The sequence below is a fragment of the Dipodomys ordii genome, unplaced genomic scaffold, assembly GCF_000151885.1.
Source record: "Dipodomys ordii isolate 6190 unplaced genomic scaffold, Dord_2.0 Scaffold48, whole genome shotgun sequence".
Classification (NCBI taxonomy): Eukaryota; Metazoa; Chordata; class Mammalia; order Rodentia; family Heteromyidae; genus Dipodomys; species Dipodomys ordii.
Window position 1 is genome coordinate 11,457,223 of NW_012267264.1, and position 24,839 is coordinate 11,482,061.

Here is a 24,839-nt window from a genome sequence, read left to right on the forward strand (position 1 = left end):
TGGGCAAATAGAACCACTATAATTAACTCTATTTTACAATGGATGGAACTGAGATGCAGAAAGGTTAAGCCATTTGTGAAAACCTACATATAAGTAAGCATTCTTTGAGATGGAGATAGAAACCTTTAATCAAGAAGAGGTTAAAATGTCAGGATTCCAAATCTGAAATAGATGGTCTGAAATGGCAGATTCTTAAGGGAGAATAATTAAAGGAGTTGATGCCTCATTGTCTTTAACGATATTCCTTGCTGTTCCATCAAACCATTGAATAGATAAGAGGTGAGCAATAAGTTTCAAGCTGATCTTTTATGTAGCCAGATAATTTAGACAAAAGCTCACAGGAATGGTGTGTAAAGTCATTTCACCTACCTGCCTCCAAACTCAACTTTGAGCAGAGTGAAGGAACTACATCCACATCCATGAAGCAGAACAAAGTGACCATCTATACTGGTCACCTTTTTGTAATTTGCATGTGCATTGTAAGGATTGTGAAATTTTGAATGCTGGACATAGAGATTGACATGCAACTTTCCAATTTTACTGGGTAAATAAATGAAATTTATTCATTTTCTATTTTCCTTTTTTCTTTTATGCTCAGAATACTTAACCTGCCATAATATAAAATATTAAATCTTCATTAATTGTCTTGGTGAATATCGCTTCCACTTTTTAAAGAGCAGGGAACAACATTATATTCTAGGTAGTTTAGCATATATTTTTAGACCCTCCTCTCTGTGGATAAGAAAGTTCTTGAATTTGTGGGGCATCTTCACCATCCTCAATTTAAAATCTACTAGCCTCTTGGGAAAGAGGAATAAGCCATTTCTAATTTTACAACTTTTACCACAAGCAGGAAATAGTGCTTGTATATATCTCTTCTATATCATTGAACATCATTTTTCTCATATCTTTAACATGTTATTTGTGTGTGTGTGTGTGTGTATGTGTGTGTGTGTGTGTGTACCAGAACTGGGTTTTGAACTCAGGACCTCACCATGTGCTCAGAATTTTTACTCATGGCTGGCTCTGTACCACTTGAGCCATGTCTCCAGTTCTGTTTTGTCACTGGTTAACTGGTGATAAGAGTATCTTGGATTTCTGCCTGAGCTGACTTCTGACTGAAATCCTCAGATATTGGACTCTTGAGTAGCTAGCATTATGTCATGAGCCAGTGGTGCCTGTCTTGTCTTTTCATTTTATATGAAATTTATACTTGGAAAATGACCTAATGTGTGTTGATTTGTTCATGAATCCACGAAAGTGTATATTAAACCTGATGCAAATTTATCATAGGAATTCTCATAAAATGAGCATATAAATTCATATCTATGATACCTATAGTGTCTGCATCCTAAAATAAAACCTGCATCTTTTCAATGAATTATTTGAAATGATAAGAAAAGTACATCCTTTAGACCTTAATCAGTGGAGAAAGCAGCAAGTAGAGATGACCAGTGAAATGATGGCTGACAGGGTAATAAGAATTCTTCATCGATTGAGGAATCACTGGGCTTTCTTTATTATCATGGGATGCGATAAAGACACCTGTTATGTTAGTCTGGAATCAGAGGATATATACCACCTGATTCTCACAGTTGGACCTCATGGGCCATCCCAGTCTTAAGTGTGAGTACAATGAAAATATCTAGGAAAGAATGACCCAGTTATTAGTGTTTGGAAGTATGCCCTTAGGAGAGGTAAAGGAATACACTTTAATGAGGTGTTTTAATTGTCCCAAAATGTCTACTGAATGAGTTCAAGGGGGAAAGACTCCTGTATTTTAAGCCAGCTGACCAAGCCATATTTGCCTATACCATACTAACAAGACTACAGGAAACTCTCTCTGTTATCTAAAGGCTGCTTTTAGCAGTGAAATGAAACAGAGAATCCACTTGCTTTCCCAAATCCATTTCACTTTAAATTTGCTCTATTCAAACATCTGCCAATAAGGCTGTGTGCCTGAAGCTGTAGGAGATATGGTGTCACATTATTTCCAACCCTTTAATAACTCACTCTCACTTTATTTTTATCTTAAGATACTAGATAATATTCACCCATAACTTTGAGCTACTTCTTCAATATTTTTCAGGCAATGAAAGGATCCTAGAATGGTTCCTGATTTGGTTCTGGTAAATCAGAATGGTTTCTGATATCATTTTCATTAACTTTCTTGGTCACCATATTGCATGATGAGTGAAAACCATTCCATAGCAATCCAGGGAAAATCACTCTGCTGCACCTCTGATGTAGGTAAATGACCTACACAGCATGTGGAAAGCTGTCAGGCAAAAATTTCAACTACGAAAAGGATGCCACAGGAAGAGCTACATCCTCAGGGAAGTTATGTATGTTGTGCTTCCTGTGATGGATGGTGATTCATTTGAGCGCAGGAGATGTAGCTAGTCATTGTCCCTGCCATAGAGGTTGGCACAAAGTGAAAGAAAATAAAAAAATCTGAAACAAAGCTAAAATACAAGTTTGGCCAGAATTTAGGTGTACACAGACAGAATGAACAGACACATTTCAATATATAAGTCCAGTCAATATTAATAAACTTTGTGAGGCACATAGTTAGAATTACAAAATTAAAAAGGACCTCAGAGATCTCCCAACTGTTTTATAATAATGAAATTCTATTATAATGAGAAAAGATAACTGAAAATCACATTCTCATTCTGTGGGCACTGGGGACAAAAAAAAGAGTTTATGCTTAACCTTTCTGAGGGAATTGTTAAATTAAAATACATTTGAATTCTAGAAATGTAGAGAAGATGGCATCCAGTTTTTCTGATCTGTGTTTCTTTATGCTTTAGGCTTCTAGCAACTGTCTATGTTTCATAGGATATTTTGGTATGGTCTGGGAGTAAAAGGGAATTTTTTTTATGATGAGCTGATGGGATTTGGGGTGGGAAAATGAACAAAATTTTACAATTTTATAAAATTGCAGAAATTCTTTTTTTTATCTTTTTGGTAGCAGTGGGATTTGAACTTGGGGTCCTGCAATTCTAGGCCAGTCCTCTGTCACTTGAACCATGCTTTTGTACATTTTACTCAGGACTACCTTAAGACTGTGATCCAATTCCATCGCATAGTTTGGATTAGAGGTATACCTTCCACATAATTTGGATTGTAGTTCTGAACCACTATGATCATCCTGTTTATTGAGATGCAACCTCATTAACTTGTTTCCTGTCTGCCCTTGGACTGTAATCCCACCTCTTGAGTAGCTGGGCTCACAGACATGAGCACACCACTAAGACAACTGTAGTAATTCTTTAAAATATTTCCCTTCTTTGTTAGTTCAAGTACAAAATGAATACTATAAACCTTGTCTTTTAAAGAAGCAGTCACAAACAGAAACTGCAGGAAACAGTTGCTATACAAGGCACATTAATTGCCAGGTGCTGGTGGCTCATGACTTCAATCCTAGCTACTCAGGAGTCTGAGTTCTGAGGATCACAGTTTAAAGCTAACCTGGGCAGGAAAGTCAGTGAGACTCTTATCTTCAATTAAGCACTCCCTCCCCACTCCCAATCAAGAGCCAGAAGTGGAGCTGTGGCTCAGTAGTAGAGCTTTCAGCACAAAGCTCAAGGATTGTACCCTGGCCCTGCATTCAAACCTCAGGACTGGCCCAAGCATGCACGCGCACACATACACACACATGTACACCATTCAGCATTCTATCTGTACTTTTAAAAGCACATTATTTATAATTCATAACAGTGTTGTTAACCTCTTTGTTTTACATCTACGTGGAAAAAAATGAGACTCCTTTAGAGAATTCTGGTACTTGCTCTAGGTCACAAGGTTGATAAGGTATGAGCCATGGTTTGAATTTTCTTGACTCGAATGCTTTTTTCATAATAGGCTGTTCCCACCCCAGTGGATTTTAGTTGGATTTATTTTACAGAGGTGAGAAGATGAAGGGTACTAGCTTTGGAAGTACTGCTACCCTTTTACTAACTAGCCGGGATGAGGTCAGGGTACTTTATCTCTCTGTCTTTTAATATGCATCTCTGTGGGGAAAAAATGGTTTAGAAAAAGTAGCTCAATGCCCTGGACATGTTTGATTTTTTTTCAAAGTTTTTCTTGCTTTGCAGCTAACCTGAAAGATAATAGGTTTAAAATTTTCTCTTTGTGTCAGAATGTTTTATTGTGAGGCAGTTGTTCTTGGCACTTAATCACAGAGATGATTCTTTTGCCAGTGCTGGGAGTTTGCCCCTTTACAAGCAGGAAAGGGACTTTTCAAATGTATCTAATGGTCAAAAAAGAATTTACATGTTAAAAGTTACATGCTATTCAGCAACGCATACCATAGCAAAGCCAAGCATGGAAACTAACAGGAAAGCCTCATGCTGTAGCAGAGGAAAGAACCTGACAAGAATATTAGTATGTATTTAAATTAATTAAATTCATTACTTAAATATAAGTTGAGGAAGAACTGGCACACTCTTTAAAAAGACAGAGAAATTAACTTCCCTGTTTTGCCACAATGCCATAGCCTGTGGCTGATGAATAATTATGCAAAACAAGTAGAAAGACTGAGACTCTTAATGGAGAATCAGATCTTTAGTAAATGAGATATGATTCGTATGCCATAAAACCTACCTTTTTGATTGTACAATTTAGAGTTTCTTAGCCCACTTACAAATCCATGTCACATCACTACCCGCCTCCACTATATTTCTATCACTCTAAGAAGAAACCCTGTACACCCGTTAAAGTCCCTTCCCAGGATACTCTTCTTGCATCCTCTGAGCTTCAGTACTCTCTCAGGTTTACTCAATGTCAACATTTCGTGTAAACACACTATGTGTCCCATCTACTCTACCTTTTTGTACTTAGGGTAACACTATACAGTTTCATTCACATAGTAGCACCTCATTTCCCTTTTTTAATTTAAATTTTATTGCAAAGGTGAGGTACAGAGAGGTTACAGATACATAATTCAGGTAATGGGTACATTTTTTTTTGAGTAGTTTTACCCCCTCCCTTATTTTTTCCTCTTCCCCACCCTAAGTTGTATAATTCATTTTCAACATAGTGTCTACATTCTGTGCTTCCCCTTCCCCTCCCCAAGTCAGATAGTTGGGGACGGGAAGAGAAAAAATTGTTTAAACAGGGATACAGGTGGACTTATTGCACCAATGAGATGTACAAGATGCTAGGTTGAAAAACAAACTTTACAAATTAGGCGGGAGGTCAGGGGTAGGGGGCAGGGGGAGTGTAGTTGTAGAGATGGAAGGGAAGGGATGGTAGGAAAAAAACAAAGGAGGAGACAATGCTTGATAACAAATGTACTCATTACCTTCTTCATCTAACTGTAACCCCTCCTCTGTACAGTATTCTCACAATAAAAAAATATTTTTAAAAAGACAAAGGGTACACAAATCAAAAACAGTGACAACAAGGAATAAACCAAAGGAAAAAAGAAGTAACTGCAAATAGTACAATAAGAAGCCATGTATTTTCATTTCTTGGAGTTCCTTTCAATAAAGATCATTTTATATGATCATATGCACATAGCTATTGAGCCCTTGTAATCCTCTCCTAAGAATATTCTCCACACAAGTCGTTTAAGGATACAGGTGGACCTGTTGCAACAATGAGAAGTACAAGTTGTCATGTCCAAAACGAACTTTACAACGTTGGGGCGGGGGAGGGAGTGGCGGGGGGGGGGGGGAGATTGGGTGAGGGGGGGAGGCTGGGAAGGGATGGGTAAACAAAGGAGGAGGCTGCAATGCTTGATAAGAAATGTACACATTATCCTGCCCATGTAATTGTAACCCCTCTGTACAGTATGTTCACACACAAAAAAAGAATATTCTCCTGTGTTGTCATTGTGTGAATGTTTAGAGTGCTGTTTAATTAATCATGTCCCAGTGTAATTATTTGTTATTTATTATCCATTGATTTACTTGTAGATTTATAGACCCATTCTAGCTATTTCAAATGAGGGAGACCATGCAACCAATATTCCTTTGGGACTAGCTTACATCACTTAATATAATTTCCATCTCACCCCTGTTAGAATGTCCATTATCAAGAAAACTAATAACAGATTCTGGCAGGGATGTGGCCAAAAGGGAACACTACCACACTGTTGGTGGAAATGTAAACTTGTTTAACTACTCTGGAAAGCACTATGGAGGTTCCTCAAATGACTACATATAGAGCTTTTCTATGATCCATCAATCCCACTCCTGGGCATTTACCCAAAAGACATAAAGCCAACAGCACAACCATGTTCATTACAGCATTATTTACCATAGCTAAGATATGGAATCAACTCAGATGCCCCTTAGTGGATGAATGGATTGAGAAAATGTGGCTTGTGTACTCCATAGATTTTTATGCTTCCATCAGAAAGAATAGCATTGCCTCATTCATAAGGAAATGGAAAGACTTGGAAACATTATGTTAAGGCCCTCATTTCTTTTGATTGCTGAATTAGTTTTGCTATGTCCATACATTGCATTCTGTTTATTTATAGATTCATCATTTGAGAGACATCAGGATCCTCTCTAGTTTGGGACTGTAATAACTATGACACTTATAAACTTCTGTTTATAAGTGCAAAGAGAAAGAGAATACCAGTATGCTGAATTTTATGAGTATGATCAAATGTTCAAATATCAATTTGATAGTAAAACAAAGACATCACCCTAAAATTAATCTAATATTAGGAGTACAAGTGTCTTTCATTGCCAGTTACAAAATGTTGTTGAAAAACGTGCCAAAAATGTTATAGATGAAAGCACAGTGAGCAAATACATTAATTTTTAAGGCAATTAATTATTTTAAATCATTTGCAAGTATTCTCTCTACTCAATGTACTATGAATAAAATCCTGGTAGTAGTTTTGAAGAAATTAATAAAATTAAATAAATGAATTTATTTAATTAAAACTAATAATTACTTTTAAATGGAATTGCAAAGACAGTGAAAATTTTGGATAATTAACCTCAGACTAACTTTTTAGTGCATAAGGACTTGGTTTTGGCAAACTATGTGTGTGATGCTAGTAATAGAACAGTTTCCCAGATGAAAGGGCCAAAAAATAGATGCCCATACAGGTGGCTGCCAAGTTGATCATAAAGGTAGCATCACAGTATAGGGAGAAGACTTAACTTTTCAACAATTCTTTTGTTCTGTGTAACAAAAATAAATCATGAGTCTCTTCCTTGAAATTAGTTTTACAAATCAATTCCAGATAGACTGTCTATCTAAACATCAAAGGTATGTTCTAAAGAACTCAATAAAGACTGCCAAATGGCCTATATTTAAAATAAACTTTATTCACTAAATGATAAGTAAAGTCATATGATGGGAGAAAAACACATGCATATACATGGACACAAATTTATCACAAAGGGATCATAGACTCGAAAATTCATGTCACAAATTAAGACATCCAAATGGCTAAAAATGGAAATGTTCTCAGTTTTATTGGACCTTTGAGAAATCGCAAGTGAAAATCACCATGAAGTATCACCTTACAACTGCCACAATGATGGATGAGAATATTGACAATACCAAGTGGTACAAGGAAGCAATTACAACTCTCACACATCATTGCTTGAAAGAACCAATTTTTCCTTCCACTTTTAAAAAGTCTTTACTGGTACCTTATATATATATATATATATATATATATATATATATATATATATATACATATATATATATACATATATATATTCCTCATTACCAAACTATTCCTAAGTGTAACTATAATAGGAATATGTGAACTTTGCACAAAATATTATATAAAAATTGTCAAACCTACAAAAAGAAACAAATGTTTAGTTTCTGTAGAATAAAGTATGAATTATATTTAAAGTGGTATAGTAAATGGCAAGGAGAATGGATGAATCCTATGAACATTATAATAAGGAACAAACATAGATATCAAAGAATTTTTATCTCTATATTAAGAAAATAATCAGCAGTATTCAATCATTTTTATGTTCATAAATTTTTTAAAATATGTTTTTATTGTAAAAATACTGTACAGAGGGGTTGCAGTTATATAAGCAAGGTAATGAGTACATTTCCTATCAAGCATTGTTACCTCCTCCTTTGTTTTTCCCCTACCCTCCCTTCCCTCCCACCTCCACAACTATAATCCTTCCTCCCCCCTCCCCCCTCCCTGCCTAAATTGTAAGTTTGTTTTTCAACATAGTGTCTTGTACATCTCATTGCTACAATGGGTCAACCTGTATCCCTATTTAAGCATTTTGTTTTTAACCTTCCCCTCCCCATGATAGAGAAGTGTATATACAAGATGCAGGGCACTGACATCAAATACATTGAAAACAGGTGTTCACACATATTTAAATTCAAGCTTTACTAATAGCGCATTTCCAATGAGAAATTGAATCTAAAGGTTCTTTCCCTTCAGCTCTACTTGGTTTTATTTTTGTTATTATTGTTTTTATTTAGTTTTATTGTCAAGGTGATCTACAGAGGGGTTATAGTAAGGTAATGAATACATTTCTTGTGGAACACTGTTAGCCCCTCCCTTGTTTCTCTCCCACTTCCTCTCCCTACACAATCCTGCACCCCCCTAAGTTGTAAAGTTAATGTCAACAATGGAAATCAGTATGCTAGGGGTGAGCATGTTAGAGGTTGTTGTTTGAAGGGTTGTGAACTATTTAATTTATATTGTTAAATATGCTTTTAGCAATATCACTTACTAATACAGTTTTGAATTTTAAACTTTTTTGTCTGAATAATAGCAAGAAATTATTTTTAATTCAGGTAGAAAATATGATGTTATGAAGACTGACTAATAGAATGAGTTACTGGAAAATATCAAATGCTACTTCTGAAACCAAAGTAAATACAGCACAATTAATGTAAAATATTTTGTGATATAAAGAAATAATTTTATTAGCTTTTGAAAATATTAAATGTATCACCTTATGAAACATTAGTTTATTATCATTGGATACAGCCAAACCTAAGACAGAAGCATTCTTATTAATATATCTTAAAGAGAAGACCTTGGAATATGGGCTTTATATTAAATGGTTTCTGATCAGAATTTTAAGTCAAGAGCTGTATAATTTTCAATCTTATAATGTCACAGAATGAAGACTCCCAGATGATTATGCCATACAATTTGCCAAACATTGTTTATTAGTCTGCTTATCAGTGAGAGAATCATTTTGTATACAAGCCAATTCCACTTGAAGTCACATCTATTTTCACTCTTTAGATTTATGACAATATTTTGTTACATGACTTCAAAAACACCCCCACACACATACACACACAAGCCATTGAAAAACATGGAAATATACTTATATCTCTTTTCCCTTAAAAAATCCTCTGTGATTCTTAAAAAGTATTCCAAATAACCCTAAGTCAATTGAATTTTTTATTGGTGAAAGATGATTTGCCACAGGAAAAGTTAGAATGATGCTAAATATATCTATGTATGCACTGTACCAGAAAGTACCTTATGAAAAATTTACCAGGTGCTATTTATTTCTCACCTAAATATTCAGATTAGGCATGCATAATGTGTATATGTATTTATATAAACATTATCATGTATTTTAATATCATATAGTAAATGTGTGTGTGTATATATATATATGTGTGTGTGTATGTATATATATATATGCTGGTTTGGCTGAGCAATGACCATAGGTACATAGAAATACACTAGCACATGTTTTTTACTTTTAATTCATAAGACCAATTTCTTTGGCTTATCAAGTAATCATTTGCATCTATTAATAATAACCTGCAGATATTTCAAACTTTGGATTTGAGACCTGGATTGAAAATTTTATATTCACGAAACAGTAAAATGTAGACCCCCACACCAAGTAAACACAAAATTTCTGAGAACTTTTAATCTTTTTGTTTTTGTAACCTCAAATCTCTCAGGTTACAGACTACAACATCAGAGTACAAATTTCTGGTCTGGTAAGCAATACAACATACAGTTTAGATAGATAAGTACTGTTAATAAAGTTGCTAGTTTATTTTGTCACAATATAAAATACTATTAAGCATCCTACACTGCATGGTAAATTCAGTTAGTTCATTAAGTTATTTTAGAGACATCAAGTATTCATTATCACTCCAAACTGTGCCAAATACAGCACGCATAATTTCTGAAACTTTTGGAGAAGCTTCATAGTTGCTGCTGAATTTTTAGTTATATTAAGTAACCCAAATAAGATCTTTGAAAAAGTAAGTCACATATCTTACTTCCCTATAAACAGATTGGGAAAAAATATACTTTCTTCCATATTCAAAAATCTAAGGAATTTTCAAATTTTATTTCTATTCATCTTTTAGGTTGTTTCTTCTCCTCTTGGTCATTTTAACTCAATGACAAAGGACATTTAAGGAATAGAGAGGAAAGGAATATATCTCTAACAATCTGACTTAATTATAACAGCCCAAAGAAAATACAGTAGAGTATTAGGAAATAAAGGTTCTTACTTTTATTTTTCTATGGTTGTAAACATTAACAGAGAGTTAGCAATAACATGCAGCAGTATTTGTTCTGTTTTCTATGGAAAATACCTGGCTTGAGTAAAGTTTATTTTTTTGTTAGACAATATTGGTAATCGGCATTTATACAATATAATTGTTTTCTAGGTTAAAGGCTATATTATGATGTTGCATTATGATTGTTGATTTCTTTTTTACTGTGCAAAAGTGTAGAAATAAATACTGAAAATAGAATACTAGGAAGCTTTGTATTAAATTCATTCATTCTGATTTCACTCATTTTCACATATGGCAAGTATAGGGATATAATTATGCACAAATTAAACTATTTTCTTATGGAATTTTCATAAAAATGCAGCAAAATATACAATGGTTCTATCAGATGTTTGGACTTTTAAATATTTTTTATTGTAAAGGTACAGAGGGGTTACAGTTACATGAGTAAGTATTCAGCATTGTTACCCCCTCCTTTGCTTTTACCCTACCATCTCCTCCCTCCCCTCCAGATGTTTGGAATTTTTTTTTTTGGTCGGTCGTGGAGCTTGAACTCTGGGCTTGGGCACTGTCCCTGCGCTCTTCAGCTCAACGTGAGTGCACTACCACTTCAGCCACAGCACCACTTCCAGTTTTCTGGTGGTTTATTGGAAATAAGAGTCTCACGGACTTTCCTGCCTGGACTGGCTTTGAATGGAGATCCTCAGATCTCAGCCTCCTGAGTAGCTAGGATTATAGGCGTGAGCTATAGATGTTTGGATTTTTAATTACCCTCTTTCCATATAAATTTTAACCATCTTTAAAAGTTTTGTATGCATTTGCTCATGTTAACTCAAACAAATCATTTAAGTAGGAAGATGAATATTTTCATTGGACCGATGGAGAAATAGAAGCACAGAAAGATTAATTGACTACAAGATTGCATTTGACTAATAAATAAGATTGAAGTTTAGACAATACATCTTTAGATACTGTATTCTTCAATCCAACAGCTGTCTTACCTCTCAGAAATGAAAGTGTAGCAATGCCACCACCACCATCACAATCTCACTAGTAATAATATATATATATATATATATATATATATATATATATATATATACTTTTTACTGAGCAGGACAGATTCTTTACTATTGATGACTGCTAATACACATGACCTAGTTGAATAATCTTGACAAATAAATGTGTTAGGCATTGTTGTGGTCCAGGCATAGAAACTAAAATTAAAAAAGGAGGCATAGTAAAAGAGACATAGAAACTCAGTTGGTCCTGAAACGAAAAGATATACAAAAAAGAACACGTCTATTTTAAGATACATGAATACATATATGTGTTACCTATGTACACATGTTTAACCTCTGGTATGTTCTGTTCTTTCTTCAAAATCTGCTCACTACTCTTTTTCCCTTTTCTTTCCCCCATTGCTTTCTACTACTATAGTTCATTCTACCGAATGAACTATAAAAGTTCATTGCCCTCTGTGTAGTGCTAAGCTATCAAAGGAGAGAAGAGTGAATACAGTGTATTTATGATTCTGAATCACTCCTACCAAGGTCATCTTTGTCCATTAACCAGGTCTTTAACCAATAAAATCTTTATGGCACTTTCTGTTTTGAAGTTCTGATAATTACTTCCTTTCCTTATCCATTGAAGGATGATTATAGTTCTGATGCAACTGGCTTCAGTTTGGCACACTAGCCCTTGTAGCGTTGCTATATTTACAGTTTATAAATAGACTCTTGTAAATAAACCCTCTTGGAATTATCTTATTTGAGCATGCCATCTGTGTCCTATTTACTGGGATCTTGACTGGCCTATCTTTCATATTAAAGGTACCTTTGAGAACCACTGACTGATATAAAAAATGGGGATAGGAATGGAACAAGACTTGAACCTCGGTTCAAACAAGTCCTTACTCTACCAAAAGCAGTAAATGAGAAGTTGTGGCAAAAGTTGTGGTGAATTAGGAGTAGACATGGTTATGGCTAGGAGATAATGGGACATTGGCCTATTCTGTGGGAATTATATCCAGGGATTGTGAATTTTAACTAAATACAAATATGGAGTCAGAAGAGTAAAGATGGTACTGTTTGTTTTTTACATGCTCAGAGACACATAATTTGTGATACTACAATCCATCTGCAAGCAGCTCATTAATAGGCAAATAAGAAAACTGATAGAAGCTTATAGACCCGTAACAAAATGATATAAAGAGCTGGAGGATTGATATGTCGGAGCAGCTTGAAAAGATGAAAGCATTTTATTCTAGCTGAATGGTGAACTTAGGGGAAACATGTCAACTGTCTTTTGCCTTTGTGTAAAGGTTTTAAGCTCCCTAAGCAAGGCAGATATGACAAATCCAAGAGCAGTACTCTGTAAAAAGAGACACATTACAAAGGGAAAAACTTACGTCAAAAAATAAGGAACATTTTCTAAGAGAGAGTTTATGTTTTGCTTGTGCTTATAGTCTTATGGTCTTACCAAAAGGAGAAAGTTATAAAATAAAAGCAATTTCTAATATTTTTATAATTTTTTCTACCATCAATATAAAATATCTATTACAGAACAGAAATCACGCTCTCATCTACCTAAGAATTAAGAGTTCTACTGTTATGATATGTTTTGTGCCAATCATTAAACAAGCATCTTATTGCTTTACTTTGTTTTGTAACAATTAAGAAAATTGAGGTTAGAAAATCTAACATTTTGAAGACTTATCCAACAGATGACCAGGATGTAGAGCCAAGAATCTTCATCTCTCTAAATCATTGAATTGCTAAATTATATATGGAATCTTTTATTCATTTCAGAATATTTTGTTGTATTTTGTTGCCAAATTCCTTCACATAATAATGTACACTTGATATGTTAGCTATTCTGGTCATCAAGTTTGAAAGTGATAATCATTCTCGGGCAATTCATGTCACTTCCTAACCTAGCTATATGGATGAGGTAAAACTTAAAAAATGTCCTATGATGCCTAGTACTATCCATTTTTTGCCGAGCATTTTTTGGAAAATAATTTCTTCATCTACCATTTTATTCAACTCAAATTATTCAATAAATTATAGTTGTCACTTGAAAGAAATGAGACCATTATGGTCTTTGTACTTCATATTTTCTAATTTAATATTGTTCATTTTATAGGTATTTTGGACAAATACCATGTCCCTGTTTCAAAACTACACAAGATTATGACAAATAATAAATTAGAACCTCCTTTCCCTGCAAACGTTAATTCTTTTTGGTAGATGTAAATCATTTTAAGAATTTGTGTCAGTTTTTTGAAATTCTACATGCATACACATATCTGGGCACATCTTTTTTTCTAACTTCAGCTATTGATTTTAGTAATCTATTAATACTAGTACATAAAGTGCTATTTTGTCCATTTAGTGACTGAAAGGCTTTCTGATGGTATTTATCCAGTTTTCAATTAATGAACATTTTAAAAGATTTAAAATAAACAATTCTCTTATGAACATGTATCTGCATTTACTTTTGCATCTTTTTCCATATTGACAAAAGAATTTTCTAGTTGTTATATTTCTGGATTAAAATATATATGGATTTGAAGTTTGTTTTTCTAATGAAACTTCCATCCAGAAAGTGGGTTCTACCTTAGCAAAAAAAACAAAACAAAACAAAAAAAAAAAACAAAAACATTTGGTCACACAGAGCTCTGGTGGCTCATACTATTCAGGAGTCTGAGGTCTGAAGATTGTCGTTCAAAGCCAGCTCAGGCAAGAAAGTTTGCAAGATTCATTTCCAGTTAGCCACAAGGAAACTGGAAATGGAGCTGTTGTTCAAAGTGGTATGGTTAGCCTTGAGCAAAAAATCTCAGGGATGGCTCTCAGGTCCTGAGTGCAAGCCCCAGGAACCCTCACCCGAAAAGGCCATATTTGATTTTCTAAGCTAGGCTTATTTATAAAAAAAAAATTAAAAAAAAATCCATAACATTTTGCCAGTCCAAATACTTTAATCACACTTTAAAATTCACATTTAACTCTAATGTGACATGATATCAAAATTGATATTATTTATGCATATAAAATGACAATTTGCTAAAGATGAATATGTTGTTACATTTTTTTATTCCTTTACTAGTCTCACCTTTCTACTTATGACTTACAAGTATTTTCCCACAGCTTAATGAGAAAATAAAAGGCCTTATTGGTTGGAATGGCTCAAGACTGAAATTCCAGGTACTAGGAAGGCAGAAATGATGGGAATCAGAACCAGCCAGGCAAGAAGTTCACAAGAATCCATTTCAAACAATGCAATGCCACACACCTGTCACCTTAGCTGCAGGAGAAAGCACACATAGGAAGACAAGGGATCAGGTTAGCGCCAGCATTAACAATGATCTCTAAAATTAACCACCATTTAAAGGGCTGGCGGAGTATTCAAGGGGTACAGTGCTGCCTTAGGAAGTGTGAGTCCATTATTTCAAACCCCAACCCAAACAGCAGCACTAACAACAAAAATCAAACTAATTCTTTAAATGAAAGCAATGATTCATTCCTTGAGTAGACTAAGTTTTCCCACCTGAACAAAATGTACTTTCTTTTTGTGGTTTAATTCAGATGGAACCTTCTTCACCTAAATCACACTTTTTCCCTCAGAACATACAGTCTGCTCTTAGCTCTTCTGCTGTAAAACCTTTACAATGAGAATCTGATAATTCTAACTACAATTATTAGCAGGCTCTGGATCTCTCTAAGACTATGAATGTTATTATCTCCTCTCTGACCATGTTTGATCTCTGAATTGATTTAACAGAAACTGCATATTCAGTATTGTTTTATGATTTTATTTTCTTACGGTCTAAGTTTTTAATTTCAGTAACGACTGCTTAAAATACTTTGATTTTAAGGTTTCAAAACGTCTAGTGGCAGAACATAATTGTAGAAGTTCTCTTTGGAAGTTAACTTATAGGCAAGTGAAATGCTAAAAATGAGAGCTGAATCTGAAACGTACGATGCCAGTAGCATGGACACTATCGTATTAAAGGCCTTTGGAAGCAGGCTAGCATAGTTTACAGGCCTATGGGCCTATTTATAGAGCTGACTCCTTTTTGCAATGTCAACTGTAACATTACACTTATTTTAAGCTTCACTATCTCAAATATCAGCCCCTACTAGTTGTACAGTTCTCTCTCTCTTATTTGCTGTCAGAGAGTCCAATGGAGCCTGCTGAAGCACCTAGTCAGATTAGCAAAGATAATTTTTTAGAAGTTCCAAATTTATCTGTTTCTCTTTGTGAAGATGAAGAAGTTAAAATTACCTTCAAACCTGGCTTCTCCCCTCAACCAAGCAGACGAGGCTCTGGATCATCTGAAGACATATGCCTGGACACCCCAACTTCAGGTTCTCGGAGAGTTTCATTCGCTGACAACTTTGGATTCAATCTTGTCTCAGTTAAAGAATTTGACAGCTGGGAAGTACCAAGTGTTTCCACTGATTTTGACTTAAAGAAGGATATTTTCCACACCGAAGAATATATTTTATCTCCACTATTTGATTTGCCCTCTTCCAAGGAAGAGCTTATAAAACAACTTCAAATACAGAAAGCAATACTAGAGTCGACCGAGTACCTTCCTGGTTCTACAAGTATGAAGGGCATTATTCGTGTTTTGAATATATCTTTTGAGAAGTTAGTGTATGTGAGAATGTCCTTGGATGACTGGCAGACTCATTATGACATTTTAGCAGAATATGTTCCTAATTCGTGTGATGGTGAAACTGACCAGTTCTCCTTTAAGATTACGTTGGTTCCTCCTTATCAAAAAGATGGCATTAAAGTTGAATTTTGTATTCGCTATGAAACTTCTGTTGGTACATTTTGGTCAAATAATAATGGCACAAATTATATATTAGTTTGTCAAAAGAAAAAGCAAGAGCCAGAGCCTGTAAAGCCTTGTGAAGAAGTTCCTAGTAGACAGATTAAAGGATGCTTAAAGGTAAAACCAAGGTGAGGATATATCTTACATTCTTTAATTTTAATTATGAAAAAAATACTGTTTCTTGTGTTTGAAAATGTACTGCTGGTTATGCAAGGAACAAATGAGCCAGGCTTCGGGGTCTCTTCTGTGCAAATAATAGCACTGAGACATTTCTTCTCCAAATGTGAGGAAAACAGTAGGATAATGTTGTAGGTGAGTGGAAGGGTTGTGTGTGACTGCAATGTGGGTATTACTTGCCTAATTAGTTATAGACAACTTAATTTCAAGTCATGCAGTCTAGGTGTCTGCTGTCTAAAGCTACTCATTATTTTAAACTATGTTTTCAGTTCTCTCTAAATATCTGTCATTTACTTTGAAACCTATTTCATTAATGTAAAACTATATTTCAATATGTGACTAGAACTCAGAAATGTGTAGATTCTCCCCAATACTACAGAAAGCATTTTAATGACTGATGGCATCAGTCATACAAGAATGATTGGAGTGATCTGTGTTAAGTTAAATTATAAGACATGTGAATATATTGATAAAATAATAGAAAGTTGCATATGAGTGGTGTATAATTGGCATGCAAAACTTTATAATTACAATGAAATATAGCATTATGCAACATGAATTTGAATCATTCACTAAAAGTAAATAGAGCAGAATAAAAATGTGATTCACAAAGAAATAAAGTATTTAGCTATAATATCTACAGATATTAGTGTTTGGGGATGTGCTCATTACCCCTGTTGGGTTAATCTGAAAACCAAAGAAAACAACACAGAAGATTAAAAACAACCCCCACCCCCCAAAACAACTGGTCTTATTCAGATCTATTTCTAATGCAGAACTTGCTAATTACCAAGATATTAGATTAGTAGATTAGATTAGTAGATAAATATTTAGGATTAGGCTCTTTCTGTTGCTTACACTGTCTTAAAAACAAAGTCCGAAATGTTCCACAGGCAAATATCAGATTATTATCTGAGTGATCCATTCTAATTGTCCCTAAATCCAAAGGCTTTACCAATCAAAAATAATGTGATATGATGAAGGAACTGTATTAAGAATCACTACAAGCAGATTCCATTTAAAAATAAGTTCTGACTTATTGAGAAAACATTTCATGTTTTCATATGTAAACAATAAACATTAAGTACCAAATTATGTTGTTCTGTTATGTTAGCAAACTAGATGCAGTGAGGAATTGAGCAATTCAAGTTCAATTAAAATAAATTCAATTAAATATTTCTATTTTAGTTTTCTTTTAAGATATTTGAAAGAATAGTTTAATCAACTTTGTGAATTGCCAGCTTTCTAAATTCAAGTCTAACTTTCTTAAAAAGTAATATAAACATAATCTGCACCTAAACTAGAATAAAAGTTTATGTTTATGAAGTTAGTAATGTTATGTTTATGAAATTAGTAATAAATTAACCTCACAGAAAAAATAATTCAGTGTAATGCAAAATAATTTCTATATGTTAACATGAATATACTAATCATGCATGAGTGAGTTGTGAGTAAATATCTATTAAGAATGCAGTAACTTGCTCTACATGATAGAGAAAACCAAATTTAAGAAAGGTAAAGATTTTTTGTTGAAGAGTTCATAAAATAAGCAGTATAGTTGTCTGGATTTTTCTGCATGTTAAGAATGCAGCTTCACAATCACAGGCAATATATGAACTGGTGTTTAGATGGAGGATTCCTTTCAAAGACCAAACTTGGCCTAATATGAAGAGCAAGCATGGGTAACTGATAGGCCTAATCTTTTACCTCAGCCTTGATATTACTGGAACTTCTGTTTGAAGGTATCTATAACTATATGTCCACACACACACACACATTTGTATTGAGAGTGGTATTCATTGAATTCACAGCGGGACACCATTCAAGTTTTAATATTGCTTTTGGGAAAAATCTGAGATGAACGAAACCACAAAATGGTCTAAAGGCCTGTAAAGTTTCCTAATGAGTTATAAAAATGGAAAAAATCTCTCTCCTTCAAAACCACAAATACATTTTCTGTACTTCTATAACTTAAAAATGACCATCATAATTCAAACCACATTTGAGAAAAAAAAAAAGCTTTTGCCTCTCGAGGAGGCTTTTTGTGCTAAGTTTCAGTCCAACGTGAATTTTTACATCTGATTTATATACCACTCAAAATGGAGTGTATAAAGGAAATCCTGACAGATCCTTAGAACAGCATGTGCCATAATAGAATATTTATACAGCTTTTCCATGATATAATTTATATGCAATGCACTTTCCAATATTCCTAAAGCTCACACAAGAGAGTATTATCAAATTTCTAAATGAATATTGCAGTTGGATTTCATTGGGAAGAATTTAGTTAGAGAAAATAACAAAACTTATTAATATTATTTTATAAAAGTGTATTTGGCTAAGATAAGAATGAATTAATACTTATTTGATAAAAATTTATAGTTTCTGAATTATCCCTTCTCCCCCTCCAAATAGTTACAGGATCTAAAGTCTGTTGGGGGTCACTTCCACACTTCCTGTATAGCTTGATTCAAAGATAATTTATTTCATAAAATTGAAAACAGCACAGAAATGCATGTGAAATTTGCTTTATATGCAAGTCAACTAACAATAGTATGCAATGTAACTCACAGTTAAAATGAAAATTAGGCTGTCCTTATGCACCTAGAAACATCTAACTTCAATTACCCTTAATACCAAATTTAATTTGTTATTGGGGTCCCTGAGATTGTATCTTCTGAAAGTGTCAATAATCCTTTCTAATAAGTACAGAATGAACTGTGGGAACTCATTCAGTGAGGTAGGATTTCTGTTATGTTAATCATCTATCCAGGCATTGTATTTTCTCTAGGGAGATTTTTCTCAGGTTAGAGTTGGCAAATCTTCACATTGGATGGCTTGTCTATTTCCTTTTGATGCTTGTTAATCTGTCCATTTTGGACAGAAATAAATATCTAGTTGGAGGAGAAAATAGAGCTTGAAACTCATAGGCCTGTGACTGAGAATAACCCAAAGCTATCAAATTTCATTGAAGGGCATGCATGGGGAGTTGAGACACTAGTTTGGTGTTACTAACACATGCAGCACTGGGATATCTGCTAGCAATGAAGATTGCTTATCAGGAAACAACACTGATATGTCACATTAAATGTATATACATGAATGAGTTTTAAATGAGATAAAGAAGATTATACTCCCAAAACTAAAATTACAGATTTAATAGCTAAACAAATATGTTTTGGTCTCAGATATATTATAGACTCTTCAGTAAACTTGGACAAATTAAATCTTACCTGATTAATAATAATAATAGTATGAAGAATATGAATAATATTATTTCTAAAACATCTCATATGAATTGCTTTGTGATCTCCATCAGGTAACACATATAAACTTTCAACATATATATAGTATATGGAAAGTTATCAGCAAATGCTAACCTATTACAGAAAAGATACTATTAACTCTAAGAATATCTGAGATACTTGCTAATAGCTCAATGGTAGATCTCTTGCTCACCATATATGTGGCTCTGTGTTAGATCCCTAACACTAAAAAACACATCGAAAAACTCTAGTAAGTTTTTTAAAAAAAATTTACTTTTTTCAAAATCAACACATTTATTTGTTTCTTTATTTGTCTATTTATTAATTTGCCTTTACAAAGACTTGAACTCATAGCCTCATACTTTCTCTTTTTTTTGGTTCAGGGCTGGTGTTCTACCACTTGAGGCACAGCTCCACTTCTGGCTTTTTCCTGTTAATTGGCAATATGACTCTCCAAGATTTATCTGATCAGGCTGACTTTGAGCCTTGATCCTCGTATCTGAGCTTCTTGAATAGCTAGCATTTTAGGTATGAGCCACCAGTTCTTAGCCACATTTTTTTAAACCTTTTCCATCAAGAATACACTAACCTTTGATTATTATGTTTCCAATTTATAAAGTATAATAACAGCTCAAAATAAAAATGTATTTTATAGTTATAAAAATAATTTTCTACCATCCTTTTAGAGCTTCTAAATACTTGGTTTTGGAAAGAGCTCCCCTGTTTCTTTAGTTGGTTGTAAGATTTTAGTAAATAATTTAAAATAAACTGTAAATCTTCTTGAAATGAGAGTACTCAAATATTTGGAGCATCTTAAATATGGAAATAATTTAAATATTGCTAAAATTTATGTCTTTCATGTGTCCAAAATGAAGGACTGGACTTGATGGGGGTACAAGAGGGATTAACTTTTGGCATCAAATTACATGTATATTAATCTAAGTAAAATATATGTATAATAACTTCAGGCGGTGGACATCTTACTTTTCTTCTCAGATCCTCAGTTTATTTCACTGGAATATAAGAATGTTATGATACTAGATCTTGTGATGTGTAACTGAAACAAAATGAGATAGTCTATAAAGTTTCTAATAGAGTTTTGGGCACATATGCAGTAATTAATAAAGTTATTCAAATTGTTATCATAAGTTTCAAATCTTTCACAGCTAACAAATTTAATTCTTTGACATGTTCATTATTTCTCCAGACATTATGGATTTCATTCTCCAAATTCCAGAACAAATTCAACAAAGGTTTCTTAAGGTCCTATGTGTTGGGTCCAGTGTTATGTAGGAATAGAACCTAAGAAATGTGGCTGAAACACTGGCCAGACTGTGAGGGCAATGAGAAACAAAAAAGTCCTAATGGGGCAGAAAGGCAAGCAAGATGAAGATCTGCAAAGCCATGCCCAGATTCTCTGGATATGGAATAGAAACCACTGAAAAATAACTTATTACTATTTACCTTTTCGACTTTTTAAAAATGCACATTCTATAACTGACTCTGGGTGCTGGCCAGGAGAGTGTGCATTTTCCTCATCACCTGTTAAATGTGTGCTCTCTATACAAGATGAGAACACAAGTTGACTTCATCTGGCTTTGTATTTTATTAAGTGAAACCGATTTATTACTGTACGTAAAGATGCAGCATGCTATAGGTGTTGGATGGTATTTATTACTTGGCCAGGTGAAAACAAATAAAGCCCTAAATGACTTGAATGCCAAGGGAAAAAATTGATTTGTCTTCAAGTTTTATATATTTGAAAAATAGAACCAGGTATATTCAAGAAGAGGAAAGGCATTTTTCTCCCTAAACCAAGATTTTAGAAATTCAGATAGTTTATCTTTCAGGACAGTAAAACTGTCTAAATGAGTCCAAGAAAAGCACTGGAAAATGGGGCATAAAGCATGGCCATGGTGTGTGTTATGGTCAGAGCCATTAGGCTATAAGACTTCCTTAATTTACACATGCAGCATAATCTGGGGTCCTGGAAATAGTCCAAAGAGGTGTAAATAGTTCCACAAGGCCTCTGGGACCTTAGGTATTCCATAACTAACTCACTTTGAGTCCATGCTAATTGTAGAAGCTGGGTCTGTTTGAGGGGAGGACCTCTGGCAAAGCCACATGGAAACATAAAACACAGCTGCACAGACCCATCAAGAAGGTGATAGAAGCTGCCAGCTTCATTTCTTGGACAGGCACCAGGGCTCCAAGACTTCCTGATTTTGTAGAAACCCAAACCCTCATAAAGCTTAAGCTACCATTAGAGTAGTATGGAATTGGTAAGAGAGAAGAAGAGCAAGTTTTCTCATCATTCAGGAATTCTCCAGCCTTCTAGTTGAAAGGAGCTATTAAGGATTCCACACATCAAGTAGTTGCTTGGAGATCTCTGGGAGCCTAACTTCCCAGCTGGAATCTGTAAATGTAGGGAAGAGCCCAAGAACTCTGAGGCAATCTACTCCAGAAAAAAAAATGATGGCACCATTGTGTAGAGGGCTAAGGTAGATTTTTATGTTTCTATAATTCTTCCAGCTGTGATTCTTGTATCTCTTCCAAGTTTTTACCCCAGTCTCCAGGAGAACAGTATAGGGGAGATGATTTCAGACACACTGCAGGTGGACCTGATTGCCCAGTGTCTTGTTAGACTCAAAGATGCTCTATATTCTGATACCTTATTCTGTAACTTTGTCTGAAAGATATTTATGGATGGGTATGTAATACATATGTGTGAATATATGTGTGTGCATATGAAAACAAATACATATATATGTATACTCACATATGTATAGAGTATATACACACTTACATACCTACATATACATACAAAAATCTAAGAATGGCACTGGTTGTCTCTACCTTAAATCTATTGAATTCACTTGTTCTGAGACAGTATAAATTAATAATTTTAGAGCACAGAATATGCTAAGTTAGAAGGAAGATTTGAACACATAGGTATAGCTCCATTGAAATACTGGGTCTCTTTGTTTCTGAAGTAGGTCTCTGAATTGTGCTGCTTGATTCCACAACCACTGAAGCACAATGACAACAATATTTTAAAGTAAGAAAACTTGGGACTTTACTGTTTTAAGCTTGGATAAACTGTATTGTGTGTCCATTTTTTTAGATATAAAAGAGGAATAATAATTTGTTTGGCAGAATATCAATGAAGAATACATTAACTAATGCACATGTCCATCTATCCAAGGGACTAAGGTATTGTAGATATTCCAAATGGTAGTATCAGTGGTGGTGAGGATGAATTCTGCATTCCGTCATCTTGTATATGGCTAGTCCTATGCCTACGCTTAATGGAGACATGTCTTCTTTCCTCATTCACATTCTAGCTGCCAGGAACCAGGCTAATATAAATAGTTTCAAAATTAGTCATGTTCAATAAACTGTTGAGCACTAACTAGGGAAACATATGTTTATGCTTCTAGAGGGAAACACAATTTTCAAGTTCCAGCAATTTAAAGATTTCAAATAACTTTGGAACATTACCTGTCCATAAATTGGGCATGAGGTATGGCTTTTAAATAAAGTGTAGCATGTTTTTCTTAGGGTATTTCTGTTTAAGATGGTTCTTTTGGACCAAAAAAAAACCAGTTGGCTATGCACAATTCACTGTCTCATCCTTTCCTATGGCACGAATAGAACATGAAATTGAAGTTTATATAATTCTGTTCCTCTGAGAAATTATATTATGCACCATTACATCTTGGTCATTCTTCTGTTTTAAAGCTCCCTCTGTAGCTAACACTTTGAGAAAAGAGAAAGCTTCTCAATCCTTATCTCATGAATATCTTTTAGGTTTCTGTTCTGTTAGTGATAACTAATTAGGTTAACTAGGTTGTCATTATCCATTAGATAATTAACAATGGTTTTGAATGTTTATTCATCCATCCTGCTGTTTAAGGATTTTATGATAAAAATATAAATAAATTACTTGTGTTTTCAGACTTGTTTTTCTATATCATTTGGTGACAGATATCAATTGTACATTCAAGAAACCTGTCAGGAAATTTTTATATTCTCTCCTGCTCAAGTTACTGTAAAAATAAGCTGTCTGTTATATGGTAGTGATATAGAAGTTATGACTATAAATAGAACTCAAATATCATATCAAATATTATGAGATAATAGTTGTCATATGTGAATGATGGATTTGAGTTTTATTTACCTCTTTTGAATTTTGCTATAGTATGAAAGATCAAGCTAATTCTCATCCTTTTGTGTTTGTAAATCCTAATTATTAGTGAAAGGTATTTTCCTAATTACATGAAAACATTTCTTAATCCATAGAGACAATAGGAATATTGATGATGGCCTTCTGATTTGCTTTCAGAATTAAGCTAAAATACAATGTTAACTGTTGACCCTAAACCAATAAGAAAAGCATCAAACTTACTTTCATTCTTAAAACTTATAGTGAATGTCTTCATCAAATAATAAATCACAAAGAGTTCTTTAGGTAAATTTAAACTTCACGAGATACAAGAAAATAATGCTCATAAAGAATATTGTACTGATACCTGCTTTGAAAATGAAAATTTATAATTAATAATTATGATATAATTTTGTAAGTTCTAACCAATAGAAACATCACATTCAGGTATAGCAAAAATATTATATACTTTATGTGCATTCTTAAGTGAGTACACAAAATTATTATGCTTAGTGTAAGTAAGTATAATTACTATTTGCAATTTTAACACAATTTCTGTGTGTGTATGTGTTGTATGTGTGTGTGTGTGTATGTGTGTTTCTAGTAGTTGAAACCAGGGCTTTGTACAAAATTTTAGATAATTATGCTACCATTAAGCTACATCTCTTCTCCCTAGTACTTAATTTCTGAACAATTTTCATTAGATCACATTGTGCAAGAGGCTACCTAATTAGAATTATTCTAATAATTCAAGTTAAATTGTTATATATTTAATACTCTTCTGGGAAGATAATTTTATTCAGTAATGTTTTCCTTAAGGAAATTTTTTGTCTTTAAAGTAGTCATTTACACTGTTGTGTCTTTAATCTAGTCTTTCATTTACTCTAATTTTCATTTGAGTTACATGTTGACA

At 33.8% G+C, this 24,839-nt stretch overlaps 1 protein-coding gene across 1 annotated transcript in view; it reads left to right on the forward strand.

Annotated features, from left to right (window-relative positions):
- The first annotated feature begins 15,636 nt into the window (after nucleotides 1-15,636).
- Ppp1r3a (protein phosphatase 1, regulatory subunit 3A) overlaps nucleotides 15,637-24,839 on the forward strand; it is a 32,915-nt gene continuing 23,712 nt past the window's right edge. The window contains exon 1 of the mRNA XM_013019978.1: nucleotides 15,637-16,446. Coding sequence (XP_012875432.1) covers nucleotides 15,659-16,446 — 788 coding nt within the window. The 5' untranslated portion in view covers nucleotides 15,637-15,658. The remainder of the gene's footprint in view (nucleotides 16,447-24,839) is intronic.